This window comes from Gavia stellata, chromosome Z (genome assembly GCF_030936135.1).
Source record: "Gavia stellata isolate bGavSte3 chromosome Z, bGavSte3.hap2, whole genome shotgun sequence".
NCBI classification, from domain to species: domain Eukaryota; kingdom Metazoa; phylum Chordata; class Aves; order Gaviiformes; family Gaviidae; genus Gavia; species Gavia stellata.
The window spans coordinates 22,273,964-22,291,888 of NC_082637.1; the positions used below are offsets into that span (position 1 = coordinate 22,273,964).

Consider the following 17,925-nt stretch of genomic DNA (forward strand, 5'->3'; position numbering starts at 1 on the left):
TTTTATTTGAAAAATCATGGGGGAAAAAAAAAAAATCGCACAATAAAAACCAGAACACATCAAGATCTCAGGACCATCAAAGCAAACAGGAAAGCATTATTAAGTTACAATAATGTCGTATGTAACATTTTAAAATATAATAAAGTAATAAAATTATGCTGCTGTTTTACAGAAGATGGATGAAACAAAATGAATGTCCCTTATAGATTTGATCACAAACACATGTCTAAGAAATTATCAACTTACAAAAGTAGTACTAGTGAATCATTTAACAAGGGGTTCCTTTTCCATCGTTCCTGTTTATTCTAGCAACTGCTTTAACAAAAATCACTGTTTCATATACAATATCTATTCCCACCATTCTTCTCTGTCATGTCCTTCTTAATTTGAGTTGAAAGATAAACAAACATGCTATTCTGCTTAGGGGCAGAAGGGTCATAAATTGCCAATAAATAAATAAATAAATAAATATTTAAAAGATACATCAAAGAAAAAAAGCCTACTCACTCTGGCCTGAACAGCACAGAATGAAATAAGTACTTTTCCTTCTTAAGACTCCAGTTTTTATTTCTGGGCGAGGGGGAAAAAAGGAATTATCACCTAAGAAATCAGAGGATAGAGAGTAGTTTTTGTGCAAGCAAATAGATGTTTTCTTACTTTATATAAATTACTATTTTAAACTTCAGGTCTGAAATTAACTTGAGTCACAAATTAGAACTGTTTCTTTCAACCAGAGAGATTCATGCACAGACCAAATCAACAAATATAAGAACTAACATCGAGGAGATAAATGCTCTACAAAGAAAAGTTAATCTGACATTTCATGACATCCCGCTCAGTGCTTACCAAGTATGTGCCACAGTGAAACGCCGCTGTTTTGGTATGTTGCTATTTAAAAGCATCCTGCGCAAAAGCCTCGGAGAGTTTCGAGGAGAAATAACTGGAGACAGCCGGGGAGAAGCAGATGAAGATTTCCTAGATGTCCTGGACTTTTCATGTTGCAACAGGTTTTCCCTCAGGGTCTTCACAAGATCTTCATTTAACCATGGATTTTGACAATGTGTATTATCCACCTCAGGAACAGCCAAAGTGTCCGGACTTGTCTGCTGAGCCATGTTTCCCAAGTAAGTTTGTTACTAAGGTCTAATAAAATCAAATATTGGCTTAACTACTTAAAATATTTCCTTTCCAAATCAGTTCCCAAGAACTGCGCAGAGCTCCTACTCCAGTTCAGCCTACTCTGTTTTCAACATGGTGTCGCCTGCCCTCAGCGTATCTCTATAGATAATGATCTACAAAGAAAAAAAGCAAGCTAACTCCTCCACAGAAACCTATTAAACATTACCACTCCTCTCGCAGCCCTGCTGCCAAAGATCACTTACTAGCTATCATAGCAAGTGAGCACAGGAGGAAGAAACTGCTTTAGCACAGCCTTTGTTGGAGCTGTAAAGCTGCCTGTTAGACTATTGGAACTAATGTGCTGCAGCTGCTTGAGTGACTTCTCATTATGTACATAAAAAGTGCTGGAGGAGGGCTTAAACATCAGATGCGTGCTCATTTTGTTTGGTTATTGTTTCCGTTTGCTTATTCCTGAACCTTCAGGGAGGCTGAAAGGAAGGGGGATTGCTGAATAACCTCTGCTTTTTCCAGGATCTACAGTATTTATCTTTGTAATCTCCATTTACAAATCAAGATTACAAACTTTTACCTCTTAAGCTAACTAGCAAATGCTACAATTGAATAATGTAAAAGGGTTTAGGTTCTGCCTTCTCCCTCCCCCCCCTCCCCCCCACCCCAACCTCCAAGTCAGTTTATCACAACCAGTTTTCAAATGCATTTAGGAAAGGCTAATACTTGCTGCCTTACATTTTCCAGAAAAACAAAACAAACATTTAAGATCTCCGCACAAACTGAAATCAGACTATGACAGCTACTGGTATCTGTTTAACGAGATGTTCTTAAGTCAGTATATCTTCAAATCATGACCACTACTTGAACTAAGGAAGTGCCTCTTTTCTGTTCACAGCTGGCAGGGAAAAAAAACTATCAAAAGAAATTAAAAGAGAACTTGCAAAATATAAAAAGGCAAAAGTACTTGCATTTATTTCACCAATACATGCTGCTACTAAATTTCATTTTTAGAATATCTTTTTTTCATGGCTTATGCAAACAAGATATTGGTGCAGTTTTCTGATCCAACAAAACCTTTGTCTATCAATCCTGAGATTTAATTTTTCCTTTTTAATTAAAATAAATCACTTCAGCTATTCTGAAAGAAAATTTTTTGTAAACATGATCAATTTTTTTCATAACTCCCTGATAGTGGACAAAGACATAATAACTAGTGGTAAGCTAATATTTGCTTAAGCTTGGTACATTCATTTTTACAGCAGCAACAATAACAATCTTTTCAGTTATAACTGTACTTCCTATTCATCCTACAGGAACAAACCATCACCATTTTTAATATCAGAACATTGGTTATATATCATTTTTGTTAGTGGAATGTATTTTTCCTCTTTTACTTTGTCTTACCATCCAGCTTTCCCTTGATAATATGAATTTTCTTTTGAAGCCCACACAGTGTCCAAGCTTTCAGTGGAGTGAAGGGTGTTTGACCACAATTACATGACCAGGTTTAAAAGGCAAGTACTGTTTCCTGTCTTATGGCTAAATCAGAAGCCCTGCAAAAGCAGCCTTCTGTCACAATGGAGAGGAATCACCTTTGTACTTAGCATTGAAGCCACAATTCCTGATGAGGATTGTAAAAGAACATCATGATGCTGACAGAAGTAGAGCAGAACAGCAGCTGAAAGGTCAACTTACATTAAAAATGATGTTGCTATCAGATGTCAGCCCCTCTACTTGTAGACAAGTTTAACTATACTGCATCGTACGTGAAATTTTATAACAATGTATTTACAAATTTAACTCAATATTGAATGGCACCACAGAATGCAGAAAATACTGTCCATTATGTTTCTGTGTATTTTTCTAAAATTTTATAGAAGATTTAATCACTATGTAAAAACTACTACTGATCAAATATAAAATTAAGCCCAGATATTATTAAAACTACATAAACAAAATTTTAAAATGTCTTGTTAACAAAAAATTTTAAACTGGAAATGAAGTGTTAATCCAGAAAAAGAATTGGATTAAATCATAACTAACACACAACTAACATAATAAACTGCTTCCACTCCTTTTCCATTAGAAGAGTAGAACACGCAGCACTGCTCCTGAGCAAGCAGACAAAACAAAAGCATAATATATGAAAATGCTTATTTTATAACTATGAAGAACAAACATACTGGTCCTTATTGGGTCCAGTCCTGCTTAATATCTTCAACAGTGACATAGGCAGTGGGACAGAGGGCACCCTCGGCAAGTTTGCAGACAACACCAAGATGATTGGTGCACTTGACACAACTGAGGGGAAACGATGCCATTCAGAGGGACCTGGACAAGCTTGAGAAGTGGGCCCATGTGAACCTCAGGAGGTTCAACAAGGCCAAGTGCAAGGTCCTGCACCTGGGGCAGAGCAACCCCCAGTATCAATACAGGCTGAGGCATGAAGGGATTGAGAGCAGCCCTGCAGAGAAGGACTTTGGGGGTACTGGTGGATGAAAAGCTGGACATGAGCCGGCAATCTGCACTTGCAGCCCAGAAAGCCAACCATATCCTGGGCTGCATCAAAAGAAGCGTGGCCAGCAGGTCGAGGGAGGTGATTCCATTCCTCTACTCCGCTCTGGTGGGACCCCACCTGGAGTCCTGCATCCAGCTCTGGAATCCTCAGTACCTGAAAGACATGGACCTGTTGGAGTGGGTCCAGGGGAGGGCCATAAAGATGATCAGAGGGATGGAGCACCTCTCCTATCAGGAAAGGCTGAAAGAGTTGGGGCTGTTCAGCCTGGAGAAGAGAAGGCTCAGGGGAGACTTTATTGCTGCTTTTCAATACTTAAAGGGGGCTTCTAAGAAAGATGGGGACAGACTTTTTAGCAGGGCCTGTAGCCATAGGACAAGGAGTAATGGTTTTAATCTAAAAGAGGGTAGATTTAGACTAGATATAAGGAAGAAATTTCTTACGATGAGGGTGATGAAACACTGGAACAGGTTGCCCAGAGAGGCTGTAGTTGCCCCATCCCTGGAAACATTCAAGATGAGGTTGGATGGGGCTCTGAGCAACCTGGATCTAGTTGAAGATGCCCCTGCTCATTTCAGGTGGGGCTGGACTAGATGCCCTTTGAAGGTCTCTTCCAACCCTAACTATTCTATGATCTTATATCACCTCTCTATTAGTCTGTTATTCTTTCTTATTTATTAAAAAAACCCTAGCAATTCCATTGAGTCCAATCTTTTTTTTTTCCAAACTATGCAGTCTGTATAATGACAGCTATGTTCTTTTATGCTATGAAATACTGCCATCTGACGTCTGTTCCAAAGCATGGTCTTCAGATAGCTGCAGTGGCTTTATAAAACTAGACAGACTGATCCGTTGGAGATCAATGACTCAATGACGTCAATAAGACCATTAACATTTATTACAGCGGGCCCAGGATCATGCTTGAAGTTGCAAAGATAGTTCTAGAAGAGTAAAGTATTAGTCCACAAATCAGCAGTTTTATTACACTTGTTCTTAAAAATATTAGAACTAAGTCAGCAAGGACCATTGGCTTGATACCCTGCATTTACAGGTATTGAGTGGGTTTGCCACATATTCAAAGAGGTAATATGTAATGTGTCTTGAACAGCAGGATAAGGCTGATAAAAGTGAACTCAGTCATTATAAAGTAGCACCATTTGCATGAATAGCTAACTTAAATGCTTTTCCTTACCTGATTAACAAGTTAAATTTCTGAATGTATTCCATCCCCCCAGATACCTTATTTTGACATATGCCTTCCTCTTCCTTATCAAAAAAAAAAAAAAAAAAAAAAAGTCTTGGAGTACTAAATGAGATCTTCACACACTCAGAACCACAGAGCAATAATTTTAATTACTATAGTCTTACATTATAAATGATTTAAGAATCCGTTGAGCTAATCTATATAGTGCCTAGCACATATATGTACTACAAAACCTCTCAAGCATGCTTATGAAGTTAAATGAAAGCTTTTGAACTGATTTTATTATAGACTAGAAACATGAACAGCCCTCACTGTAATAAAAAGCAGAGGTCTATCTTCCAGCAATACCACTATGTGAGTTAGACAAAATGCTTGTCTTACAGTCAAGACTGGGGAGAAGACAAGGCAGAAAATGGACAGTAGCATGAGGTAGCCTACCCAGGTGCTAGAATAAAGCCTTGAAAGAAAACTATTCCATAAGGAAAAATTACCATTTCCAGTTCCCCTAGCTACACATTAAAAAAAGACAGTAAAATACAATTATTTTTTTCTATAAAGATTCTGATTATTTAAGGAACAGCCCTACTTTACTGTGTTTTAATAAAGACATATCTAATTTTCTTACAAAGATCACCACAATTATTATTAAAACTGGAGAACATTGTCAGCTACTCCTTTGAAAAACTTCTCCAGATAAAACCACAGCATGTGTTTCTCATAGACATTAATAAAGGAAAGCAGAGCATACAATTCCAAAAACTGCTGTAGGCTTTTTAATCAAGATTACAAAAAAGTGTTTTTAAATGTTTTTTACACATGAGTTAATTTTCTAGGCTCTTCACCAGTCCTACTAGTGAAATGAGATCACTGAAAGTCGTCTGTGAAATTCCACCTGAAAAGGTATTTATTGCTTATTTTGAAATAAGAACATTTGAGAGCCTACATATATCACATTTCCAAAAGGTAATACTAATAGCACTTTAAGCATGTCCATGTTGTATGTCCTAAGTGCATTTGATTCACTTTCTGATTAAATATTCTAATTTAATACACTTATAGTTAAATCTAATTTTTCAGATTTTGCTTAGTCACAGCTATATAGGTGGAAGTTATATCAAGATTAGATTTAATTCCATCAGCTATACACTTAACTAAATCATCATAAGGCTCAGGACAAAAGCAGAGAACTAGAATCTCCTTGTAACAGAAATTCAGTATTACAAAAATCTAGAAGTGCCAGTAGTTTCTATTCTCTTCCAGTGACCACTTAAAGATACTAAAAAATGAAATTCAAGCATTCAGTTCTTATACTTTTCATAAACTTTCTTATTAAATATGTTCCTTATGATAACTGTACTTAAATACTACAGGCTTAAAGTGCTCACATTTCAGCTAATCTTGAAGACTAGAAAGAGCTACAGCACACAAAAGAATAAACTAATAGGTTATGCAGGTAATATTGTGCAAGATTAAACATGTGTTTGATCTCACATAAAAAAGACTAAACAAGGATTAAAAAGTGATTTTTGTGTTACAACTACTTTGAACACAGAGTATGATAAAGTTACTTTAATGTTATAACTACTAATCAACATATAAAATATATTATGTGATTGTAGATATTTTAAATTACCTTTAACAGAATTTTTCTTATTAGAGCATAAATACAGTCACTCACAAGGAGCAAAAGAACTCTTTCACATAAAATATGAAGAGAAAAAGTTATTAAAATATCTTACTTGGGACCAAGTAGAGAATTCCAGACACATAGGAATGCAAATGAAAGAACAACCCTCCGACGTGTTGCTTCTTTGAAAGCAAGCAGATCAGTATCACAGGATCATAGAAGAATTCAGGTTGGTAATGACCTCAGGTGATCAAGTCCACTCTCCTGCTCAAAGCAGGACCAGCTGTAGGGTCAGACCATGCTGAGGTACTAGAGCACCTGAGAATGGTGCAGAAGTGGAGAGAAAAGAAGACAAAGTCAGAGGTGGTTGCGAAGAATGGGTGCTATACCATGGTTTAATTTCCTGAAGCAAATAACAGAATACTGAGGGTATGGTGTGACTGAGGAGAATTCTAATTCTAGATAAGGTAGAAAATAAGAATCTTGCATGACACTATGATTCTTATTTGGAAAGAGAGGTTAATGCATGAATTGCAGAACATAGCAGTCAGGGGAGAAAATAAGGATAAAAGAAGAAAATAGTATGTGATAGAAAGTCTTAATAAAGTGTTATGTACCAGCAAAGTTCACAGTATGATTTTAATACCTGCTATTTGCCACATTCTCAAAGAGTTGATACGATATTTATGGATGTGCCAAGCACAGGGTAGTGCTTACCAGACCTTTTTCCTAACAATTACATGCACAGCCTGCTGGGAAGACCATAGGTACCATGGAGCTGCAACAGAGGGTTGGCTGCATTTAGCATAGAAATGGCAGGCATTCTCCTGCCATGGACGAAACTCTGTAATAGACAAAGGTGTGGAAAACACATGCAATTCTAAATATTCCAAGGAAATTGCAGGCTGCTGTGTTTACTCTGCGTATATGATCTAAGTAAATTTTCAGTAATAACCTAATAGAACAATGGCACCTAAAATGGCATTGAAAGACCAAATCAGGTCAACTTTCCAAATAATAGTCAGATAGACATATTTTTAGAAGGAGAACAGAATAAAGTAAGAAAAGCCCGTGGTACACCCGAAGTTGGGTATGGTATGTTTACCACCACCACCAAAACTCTTGCTGTTGCTTAAAATTGTGGTGCACTTCTATTCTTGAGAAGTTCCTAATAAAAACTGTTTTCATAATATCAGCTCAGATTCACCTTGCAATTCAATGAAGTGTGTTGTATTTAGTCAGTCATTTCTTTTATTATATTTTTTGGAGTGTTTGGAAATATTGTCATGATTCTATGAAAATAAAGTACTGTTCAGTTGCTGATTTCGCCAGATGAGCTGCTGGATTTTAGTTCTCTTTTCTGTGCATGGCAGAAACAACAGAGATAAGAGAACACTGGGTATATGATAATAAAAGAAAACAAGTAGCTACCACAGCTACATATTACAATATGGTCAGGGTCCATTCCAAGAAAAAAGAGGAAGATTTTGCAATCCATGCACAAAGACTTCAGCACTATTTTATGCAAGTGTCAGAGAAAACACTTAGTCTTATGCTTTCGAAATAATTTGCTACATGGAATACAGACCCATAACAGAACTTCTAAAAAAGGTCCAAACTTCAAACAGAACAGTACAACATATTTCTGAAGAATGAATTGAAAATAGAGATTCTTGGAAATGTTTGCAAGATTCAACAGTTCTTTCTACAATTCATGGTGCTACAGAGAAAGAATTAAGGGTATTTTCAGAATACAGTTTGTTTCTGAAAATAAACTATAAACTCAGTGCTGTTGGGGGCCATCCACTGTTGTCCCATAAATAATACAGTAAATGGTCTGTGAAAGACCTCCAGCTTCAAAACATGCATTGCCATACATGCACACCAGAAAACAAAACAAAAGGAGTGGGAAGGCGTTCATCTCAAGAGCATTCTGCTTAGCATTTGGTTATAAATGAAATCATTATGTCAACACTGCATAGGATAGCCTGGAGATTTCTTTCTAACAAGATTAAATGTTCCTTCGCTTAAAGAAAAGGGTTAAGAAAACCTGCTTCTGTAATCAAGAGCTTCTATTAGACAGGACTGCCAACACAATCCTGTTTGACTACACAAAGAGAGCTATCAACATTTGAAAATAAAATGCATTTACCATACCAGCCCTTGGAAAAAAGGCCTTGTCCAGTATGACACATGTCAGAATATCTAACAGATACTTCATAAATATAAAAACAGCATTTTTTTAAAAAGATGGTATTTGGTGTGTCGAGAAGCTTAGCTTGCCAGGAAAAGATAGGCAGATGTATCATTCCCCACACATATGCATTAACATGGAAGTGAATGACTTCATATGACAAATAAGAATAAACAGAGTAGCAATAACTGTAATTTCTAAACAATTGTGTAAGAAAACATTTCCTGGGGTAAGATTAAGGGAAATGAGTGTACTACTACACAATTACGTCAAAGACCAGGCAGGATCATTAGGCAGCATTCCCGCCACTGCAATGCATAAAGATATCTGCTAACTGTTAGTTAATTGCAATTGCAGGACATGGCCCACATGAAAAACAATTATAACCATAAAGTGATTTGCAGAGCAGTCCTGAGGAGAGGGGAGAGGGCAGTGGAGAGGACAGGGCACAGAACGAGCCAAGCCGAGCCCCACCTCCCCAGTCTATATTTAATACGGGTATGGGCTTGATTAAAAAGTGTAGCAGCTAGGCAAGTTGTGGTTGTAATCCTAGACTTCTTAGGGCTAGACCTGTGACAGGTACTGTTACAACTTTTGGAAAATGAATTAGCTTAATGATGAAAGCATAATTTTGCCTGTTGATGTCAGTGAATGCATGATGGCTTTGTAAAAATCTACAGATTATAAAGTATCACAAGTACTTAGCAAAAAGCATGTCAACATTCCAGATTCCCAAACTGCAGTTTATTTCTGAAGCTAGCAGGAGCAACAGCTCTTACCAAACTAGCCTTAACCCATCCCCTCCAAGCATGGTGGTTAAGCCAGAGTATAATGTACAAATAAACAAACACATTTCTGAGAGGTCAGACACATGCACAGAAAGTTTACTTAATAAGGATTCTAGACCATCTGTTATATTTCAAGTAGTCTGTTATTGTGACCATGCATTAAAAACTGGGAGGAATTCAAAGAAATATTTATAAAATCAAGAGAGGTTAGAAAATAAAAAAATTAAGCCTAAAAGGCTACAGTAATGTCACATAACCAGTTTCTTGTCTGGAGATGAGCTACTACTTCACGGCAAAAAATAAGTATATTAAAAGAAAAATCATACCTACTGAGAAAGCATTAATATCACAGGATGCTTCAGAGTTGGAGATTTCTGCTCAGACTGTTGAACTTATGAATGGTTAAATTCAAGCTTGTTATTGTAAATTGTTTTTTAGAACTTTCAAGTTACTAAAATTTTGAGTAGATAATGAAAATACATATTGAAGAAACCCATTCATACAATTCACTTATAGTCACTTCCGTATCTTTCCTATAGATGTTAAAGTGGTCACTTTACATATTTGTAAGAACCGGAATTTAAACGACACAAAGGACTTGCTTCTACAATGTTATTAAGAATTGACAGAGTGTATTCCCAGTCAGGTGATAAGGCTCTCTGAACAATTTTAGGGGAAAAAAGTTCCTTCTCTGCATGGAAAGATTTGGGATTGCGATACTATGAACATGTCACACTTTTTCCTTTCTAGAGTTCCCCAGAAAGTATGATTTTCTTAAATGTTTCTGGAATCAACAGTTGGTATTTGTGTATTTGTCAATTCTATAGTGTGTCTCCATCTTAAGAAGTAGGACATAAATTGTTTCAGGCAACCTCTTCTGGACATAAATGGAAATTTAATTCTACCCTGCAGTCTTAAATACTGTTATTTTCTTCTGAAGGTACAGAAAAAACAACTTCAAAATTCCTTGCTACTTTTGGTTGCATATGGCTTATTAACTTTATGTATAATAAGAGATCTGTTTTTGTATAAGCAATTTTATTCATCCTAATATTTGCCCAAAGCTTTGGAGAAGTTTTCCTTTAACTTTTGCAAGGGAGAAACTAAGAATCAAGAAACTAAGAACAGCAAAATGCACAGTAGAAAAACGTAATATATAACTAATGCTGTAAAAGAAAATAGTAACAAAGTTTGGGGTTTTTTAGTGCATCTAACTAGAGACATCCCAAATAATTTGAAGTACATCCTATGGCATATATAATTACAGAGGAGTAAAAATATGGTTAATTATAAAATTGAAGTATGGCTGCTCTCAGATACTCTGAAGTACTGCAACAGCATTTAAACAAGAGGGTCATATACAGTCTATCAGGTAAAGAAAATTAATATATTTATGATAGAAAGCAAACATAATTAGCAGACCTTTAAGATCACCTTATAGACTGCCCGAAACTAATACTATAGAGAGGTTTTGTGTTGGAGCCTATGTCCACTGACTTCAAATGGGGACAGGAACTATCTCTAGAAATAGGACAATTAAATAGTAGAAGAAAAAAATCAGTCCTCTGCCACCCACTACAGGAAAAATCCTAAACCAGAAGCAGTTCTTACCTAATACAGAATTATACTCGTATGTGCCACCACTTTATAACTAGTTTAAGTGACACTCCTGTTTTCAGAGAAGTTAATGTTTCAAATTCTTGTTGGATAGAACTGTAATGAAAATGTCCCTTTTTTTAATTTGTAAAGATAAGGGCAAGAAAAATTGTCAGATCTTTATAGAATATGTTAAGCAGTTAACACCCCTGGATTACTGACTGAAACCAAACCAAACTAACATGATAAAAAATTATGTGAAACATTTAAGTGGCAGTTGCAGAATCCAAAATTCTAAGCCAAATTTTAAACTATCCTTTCTGTGCTTAGATAGAATATCGTGGGTTTAATGTTAACAAAGAACACACACAAGAGCTCACTAAAAATAATGTTTACCAGCAAGTGGAAAAGGAACTAAGGACTCAGAGAGGTTTTTATGCATTTGAATGTAAAACATGAAATCCATTAACTGAAAGAGATAGTCCAAAGGCCAGACCATGAAGCAACTTAGTATTTTTTTAGTTTCCTAATTCTGCTCTTTGTTGCTTGTTTTCACAATGTTTGTTTTTATTATTAGATTTGAGATAATTAGATAATGTCCTAAGATCAACATCAAGAATAAATATTGAGTGTATTTACACATTGACTCTAAAACCAAAGGCAAAGAAAAACCCCTAGAAAAGAGAGAAATTCTTCCTGAGGTTATATTATTTTCATTGACTAAGGTAGCACAGCATAATGAGAGATAATTTCATTTTCTGTAGCAGGAAGATTTACCTTTCCAAGTTTATCACCCCTGTTGCTTGGAAAGAAAACACCTTACAAGTGGCAGGTACTTACAGCTCACAGGGCCCTGAGCGGGCGCTGGGTCTGCTCTGTGCCAGAGCCCCACATAAGGGCACAGAGATGCGCTGTGGCCATGTTGTGGCCAACTGCTGTCCCAGTCGGCTCCGCTTCTGTTGCAGGTAACTTTGTCTCCAGCCCCGTCTCCTGCTCCTCCTGTCTGGACTCCCTGGACCTGACTCATTCCCTGGCCTCATCCGGGGCTGCTGGCTGTTGTCCCCATCACCATCCCTGCTCAGGTGCTGTGGGATTGCACCCTGCCTGCACAGAGGGAAGCCTCTGCTCCCAGCACGCGTGAGCAGCCCCGCTCTCGCTGTTCCCTGATGCAGTCATACTACTAACTGTATGTAGCTCAGTGAAATGTATTATTATAATGTATAGTCAAAAGGGAATATTCATATGGTCTGTCTTGACAGAAAAAGCAATTCAGGAAAATACCACAAGTTCATGCCTTCTGTGACTTTCAAGGTCACAAAATTGAAATCATGCTGTTCACAGAATGCAGAGATGTAGAAAACGAATAAATAAATAAACAAATAAATGCTTAATTTTACTTACCATAGTTATGCAGTGTATCTTTCTGCTATAAAAATTATTCCAGGAAGAATGAGGCAATGCTATAGGGCTATCAAAAGAAAATTTCTACTAGCCAAAAACTCTTTCCAAAAACTCTTTCTTGATATTGAGGGCACCACGCCTGACATATTCAGATTAGAAGGGTGCCTACAGACAGTGTAGTAGTTGCATTTGTGGATTCTTGCTGCCTGCCCTGATACAGAATCAAAGCAGTGGAATACTCTAGTCTGGAAGTAGGTGCCTGAGGACAGCCCATTTTCTTTTTAGGAAGGTTGGACTACCTTTAAAGATTTTAATGTGCCTCTAGGATCATTTGTAGAATGCATAATCTTGTCCACATATAAGCTTAAAAGTCCTTTGTTATCAAAGGCGATTGGGACTGGGTACCTCTTTAGGGGAGTAAGAGATCAAGACTGCCTCTTGACACAAGCACGTAACCACAGAGCTGCATTTAGGATATTGGTTGCATAATGAATTATTGTCATAGAAATGAGCTCCCTCTTTGGCAATCAAGACTCCTGTAGATGTTTGATGGAATGAAAAAAGGATTAACAGACTCAGTAGAATTTTTGTTATACCTGATTAAAAATGCTGATGTAGAAATGAAGAGTATCAGAAAAAATATAACTGTTCAGCCAAAGCATCAAGGCACTTACATTCCTTTGTGAACACTAAGGCTCCAGTTTGTCTGTTCCTTCAGTGGCAGCAGTTCGCATTAGCGAAGAAGAAACTCACATCTCCTATGTAGATCTTTTAATTTATTTTTTTTTAATATGGTCATATGAAAAGTCATTTTTTGCCAAATGAGATTGGCAGGATCCAAGATGGCAGACCTGATAAATAGTGACACCTCAACCAGTGATAGAAGATGTCCAGAAACAAGTGTGATGAACCTAAGGAGAGTGTGAGATACCAAGAAAATAAGAACCATACTGGGTCAGACCAAAGGTCCATCTACCTGAGTATACTTTCTCTGACAGCTGCTAAGAGTAAACAATAATTGAGGAGTAGAAGACAAGAAGCATGCAATGAGACTTCCTATAATAGCCAGTTTCCAATAATTTGCAGTGTTTGGAATATCTCTAGCCACACATCATCTTTTTACTTAACAGAAAAAATCAATGGATTTTTCATCCGCGTGTTTGTCCAGACATTTCTTGAACGATCTAAACTTTTAGCATCCACAATTCCTGATACAAGGATTTCCACAACTTGATTGAAACTTTTGTGGAGAGCAATGCATTTTGGTTCATTTTGAACCTGGAAGATACTGATAGGAGAAGGAATGCTTAATCATATTGGATTCAAGTCTGTGGGATCTGCTGGCCTCAGTAGAAGGCTTTTTTTAGGAGGGCTATTATAAAGTGGAAGGAAAGACAAAGGGGAATACTCTCTCTGTCCCAACCCCAGAGTTGGAGAGTGGTGGTATGGTTCAGTGCTGGGATGCTGATTATACCAAAATGACAGCATTCTATTGCAAAATAATATCCAACTAAGTGCTCCCAAAAGTGGCCTACTAGAGAGCTCTGAAGATGTATCATGGTGTGTAAGAAGTTGCAGAAGAAATGTCTCTGGTTCCCTGAGGAACTTTCTCTTGGAAGTTCCCTTTTGATGACATCTTGGAGAGTACAGAGAAAGATTAGAAGGGATTACAGAGAAGATATAGGTTAAGAAAAGCAAGGTGCTGAAGTGCTGTCTCTTTCCAGTCCCCAGGAACCTCTGCACAGGTGAATATTGCAAATCTTAAACTGACTCAGTTGTCAATGTTCTTCACGAATCCCATTTTGCAGAAACTATAAGAGACTCATGAAAAATGGTCCAATGGTCTAAATCTCCCATCACTAGAAAAGGACCTGGAGGTGGGGTGTGGTGCTCTGAGAAGGTACATGGCACCAAAGGAAGATGAAGCAGTTCAAGAAATTAACCAGAAAGTACACTCTATGTGTACCTTCTTACTGTGTAATGCTTAAAGTGTTTAGTTGTCTTTTATCCCTGCTCAACTGCAAGAATGCGTATCTCATCTTCAAAACAAGCTCTCCTGACAACCTAAAGGTCAGACAAGTCTTGTAGCCTACATGGAAAGAGCAGAAACAGGAAAACAAACTCTGTGTCCTGAAAATGTGTCTGAGATCCTTCAATTTTCAGATAAACTGCTCTTACAGGAAGATGAACACCTAAAAAAATTCCTATGATGAAAAATTACCTAACAGCATAATAAATATACTCCATAGTGCAAATGGGCTTTCAGATAAACACTCAAAGGAAAAAATAAAGGTACAAAAGAGAAAGAGTACATAGAAAAGGGCACAAGAAGAATGGTACACAGAAGAACTAGAAGGAAAACCTGGAGGTCTAAGAAATGGCAGTGACAGTGCAAGACAAAAGAACAGTACCGGAAAGTTAATTCTGCCAATTTTGCTAAATAAAAACAGCCTGTTCTCTGGAAACTTTTTATCTCAGAGGAAACCAAAACTCTGGTGGGATTATTGTCTATAGATTGCGAATGTCATTATGGTGACAGAGAGCTTCACAACTTCAACACTGAAATTGAGAACCTGGGGAACCATATGTCCAGGACAGAAAACAGTGTGAGTTTGTGCCTAGCACCCAATTTTCAGAGTCATATGATGATGTAGCAATCCAATCCGACCACACAGCCAGAACTCTAATCCAGAAAATTATTACCTTTCATCCTTTCTCCAGGCCTTGACAAATACAGTCTTGTGAGCAATTTGGAGCACTGCTGACAAGAATAATTTTCCCAGCCAATCATTCTGATATACCATACTCATTTTTATCTGTCTCTTTTCCTGTTTTGCTGACATAGACTGCCTGCCTTCACTTCTATAAGTCTTTTCTGACTATTCCACTTACCTCTTTTCTTCCATCTTGCTAATATCTCAACTTCCACTTAAGACACCCATTTCCCTCAGCCCCCTGTCATTACTAAATGCCCTTCAAACTGTCTTCAGGATAGTATTTCACTTAGGAGAAGCCACCTATAAACATCTGGAAAATCTATCTCATTATCTACCTTCAAATTCTTTGTTGCAGTGACTTTAGAAAAGTGGCAAACTAAACTACTGAAAACAATACTTACTGTAGTCACATACTCACTTTTAAATCTCTATCAATCTGCTGCTACATGTTGCTTTAAACTGCAAGATCTCTTTGGCAAGGAATGTTGTGTTTGAGATAGACTTGTGGTTTTTTAATTATGTATTACTTAGAACTTAGGATGACATGAACAATAATAAAAAAATTACAGTAACAAAAAGTGTTTGAAAACCCAAGTCTATGGTTCTCTTAATATCCAACAACAGACAATGAGTGCAAAAGAGATATATGAATATCAATTACCATCTGCTGTAAGTCAAGTCGTTGCTAGCTACAAAGCTTGCAGTAAGAAAATGCTCAAAATTTGCTGGACTGGATGCCTGTAAACATTTGAGGAAATACAAGTAGAAATTCTCCCTCTAGCGGACTCGAAGGAGAAGTGCAGAGTCACAGTAATCCCAAGCAGAGTAACAAAAAGCTCTTTTTTTACAATTCGTTACTAATGAATGAATTTTTTTATTATTATTTAACATCAACCCTACTGCAGTAGCTCTGAGCCATAGCCAAGAACTACAGCCCCACTGGGGCAGATTCTGTACAATTACAGAATAAAAAGCTTCAATAAACAGCCTAACATTTAACAGAAATCATAGTGAAATGAGGAATAAAACAAAGGGAAAGGAAGAGTATAAGAGAACAGAATTTTTCACATATAAGGTAATGATTTGTACGTAGTAGTAAATTCTCAAGATTCTGAACACAAGTTCAAAGTTTTAAGGAAGATTTCAAGAACAATTAACTATATCTCTAGATGTTCTAAAGATAGCTTCTGCCAAACATGAGGCATAGAGACAGAAGAAAATATAGAAACTTGTTAGAAATCTAAGAGGATGGCATTACAGGCTCATCTATGGACTGATGAAAGCCAGGTGCTCATTTCTTGCAATGGACATCATTGGTGAGCTGGACAGAAGTAATGATGAATTTTGGAGGGGAAGACAAGCAGCTGGTTTTTGATGTAATAGAGAAATGAGTGTTAGAGGACTGGTGCAAAAAATGAGTGGACATAAAGGAAACCACTCTATTGTTTTCATGCTTTGCCTGAATAGATGCGAACAAAATGGTTTTACAGTTTTGAAGTCTGGAATTACAAAGGCTAACACAGCATGATAAGATTTAGTTTAAAGTTTCATCACCATTATAGGATAAATTTTATCTTTGAGTTTTTGTTCAGCTTGAATAATTTTATATTTAATTTTCTGGGAAGCAAACAGTTAAAGTAGTGTTTGGATTTTGGTTACTGAGAGGTCCAGATGGTTGTGCTTTCTGGTCAGTCCCAGTTTCTTTCTCTCCTCCCTTGTCCACTCACACACATGATTACAAAGCCCATTCCCTCTCTCTTCAACCTTCTGTTCATAATTTTGGGTTAATTTCAGCCCCTTCCCTACTCCAGTTTTCCATGCTGCAGCTGCTGGTTCCCCTGTTAATTTTTGGCTTCTGAGCATAGCTAGAAATTATAACCTGCTGTCCAGATGAAGGGAGACACAGCTGCAAGTCCTACAGCCTGGAACAGAAGAGAGGCTGGACTTGATTAAAAGTGTGATCCAGGGTTTGGAGTGGAGGAAGCAAAGCAGAAATTCTAAGTGGCAGGTTTAGCTCGATATATCTCAAAGAAGAGTGGCAGGCAAGAAAACCCTGTGTTTACTGAATAAAATGAAATCCTAGAAGAGAACAAAATTACAGAGTTGCAAGGTAATCCCAAATTAAAGGAAAGTGCAGAGCCTTAATCAAATGTCGTTAATTCAAGTACGTCTCTAACATGACCAGCGATGCTTCATCCCAGTTGAACCATATCTGCTTGTAATCACTGGTCGGTAAAAAATGTTTGGTCAGTACTTTCCATCTGAAGCGGCAAAATTTGTACATTTCAAACTGAGTTAAACATGTTGTGCCCTGTCATACTGGCTATACTGGGAAGCATGGAATGTGTTCAGCCCTCATTTCTTTTCCTCACCCGAGGCTAATCAGTTCAGAGAGCTTCATTTTTTTCAATTGATGAAACTGAAGGCACCAAGGGTATAATTTCTGGTACACAAGGTGACAAAGTGACTGGAGAATGGGAAGAACGACACATCAGGTATGGGAGAGGTAAAGTGGCAAGCACTAGGCAGAAGCTGAGAAATGTGCTTCTAGCTGAGCTCCTCTGAGTGCACTGTAAATGCTGTATGGCAAACACGGTACCTGCAGAGGCAAACCAATTAGGTATGTATGGCACAGAGGATCCCAGAATGGGGGAAAAACTGTGGTACCTGAAAACTCCCTAATACTCCTTAGCAACATCTTTTTTGGCCTTTTTCTCATCTCGCTTTGCACTGACCTTGGCAAGCAGGTACT

The 17,925-nt window shown here is 37.4% G+C and overlaps 1 protein-coding gene across 2 annotated transcripts in view; it reads right to left on the reverse strand.

Annotated features, from left to right (window-relative positions):
- PDE4D (phosphodiesterase 4D) overlaps positions 1-17,925 on the reverse strand; it is a 418,379-nt gene that overhangs the window by 368,976 nt on the left and 31,478 nt on the right. Inside the window, exon 1 of one of the 2 annotated variants that reach the window (XM_059833974.1) lies at positions 847-1,115. The exons of the other annotated variant lie outside the window; for it this stretch is intronic. Coding sequence (XP_059689957.1) covers positions 847-1,115 — 269 coding nt within the window. Of the gene's footprint in view, positions 1-846; positions 1,116-17,925 lie in introns of those variants that run through there. 2 annotated transcript variants of the gene reach the window in all.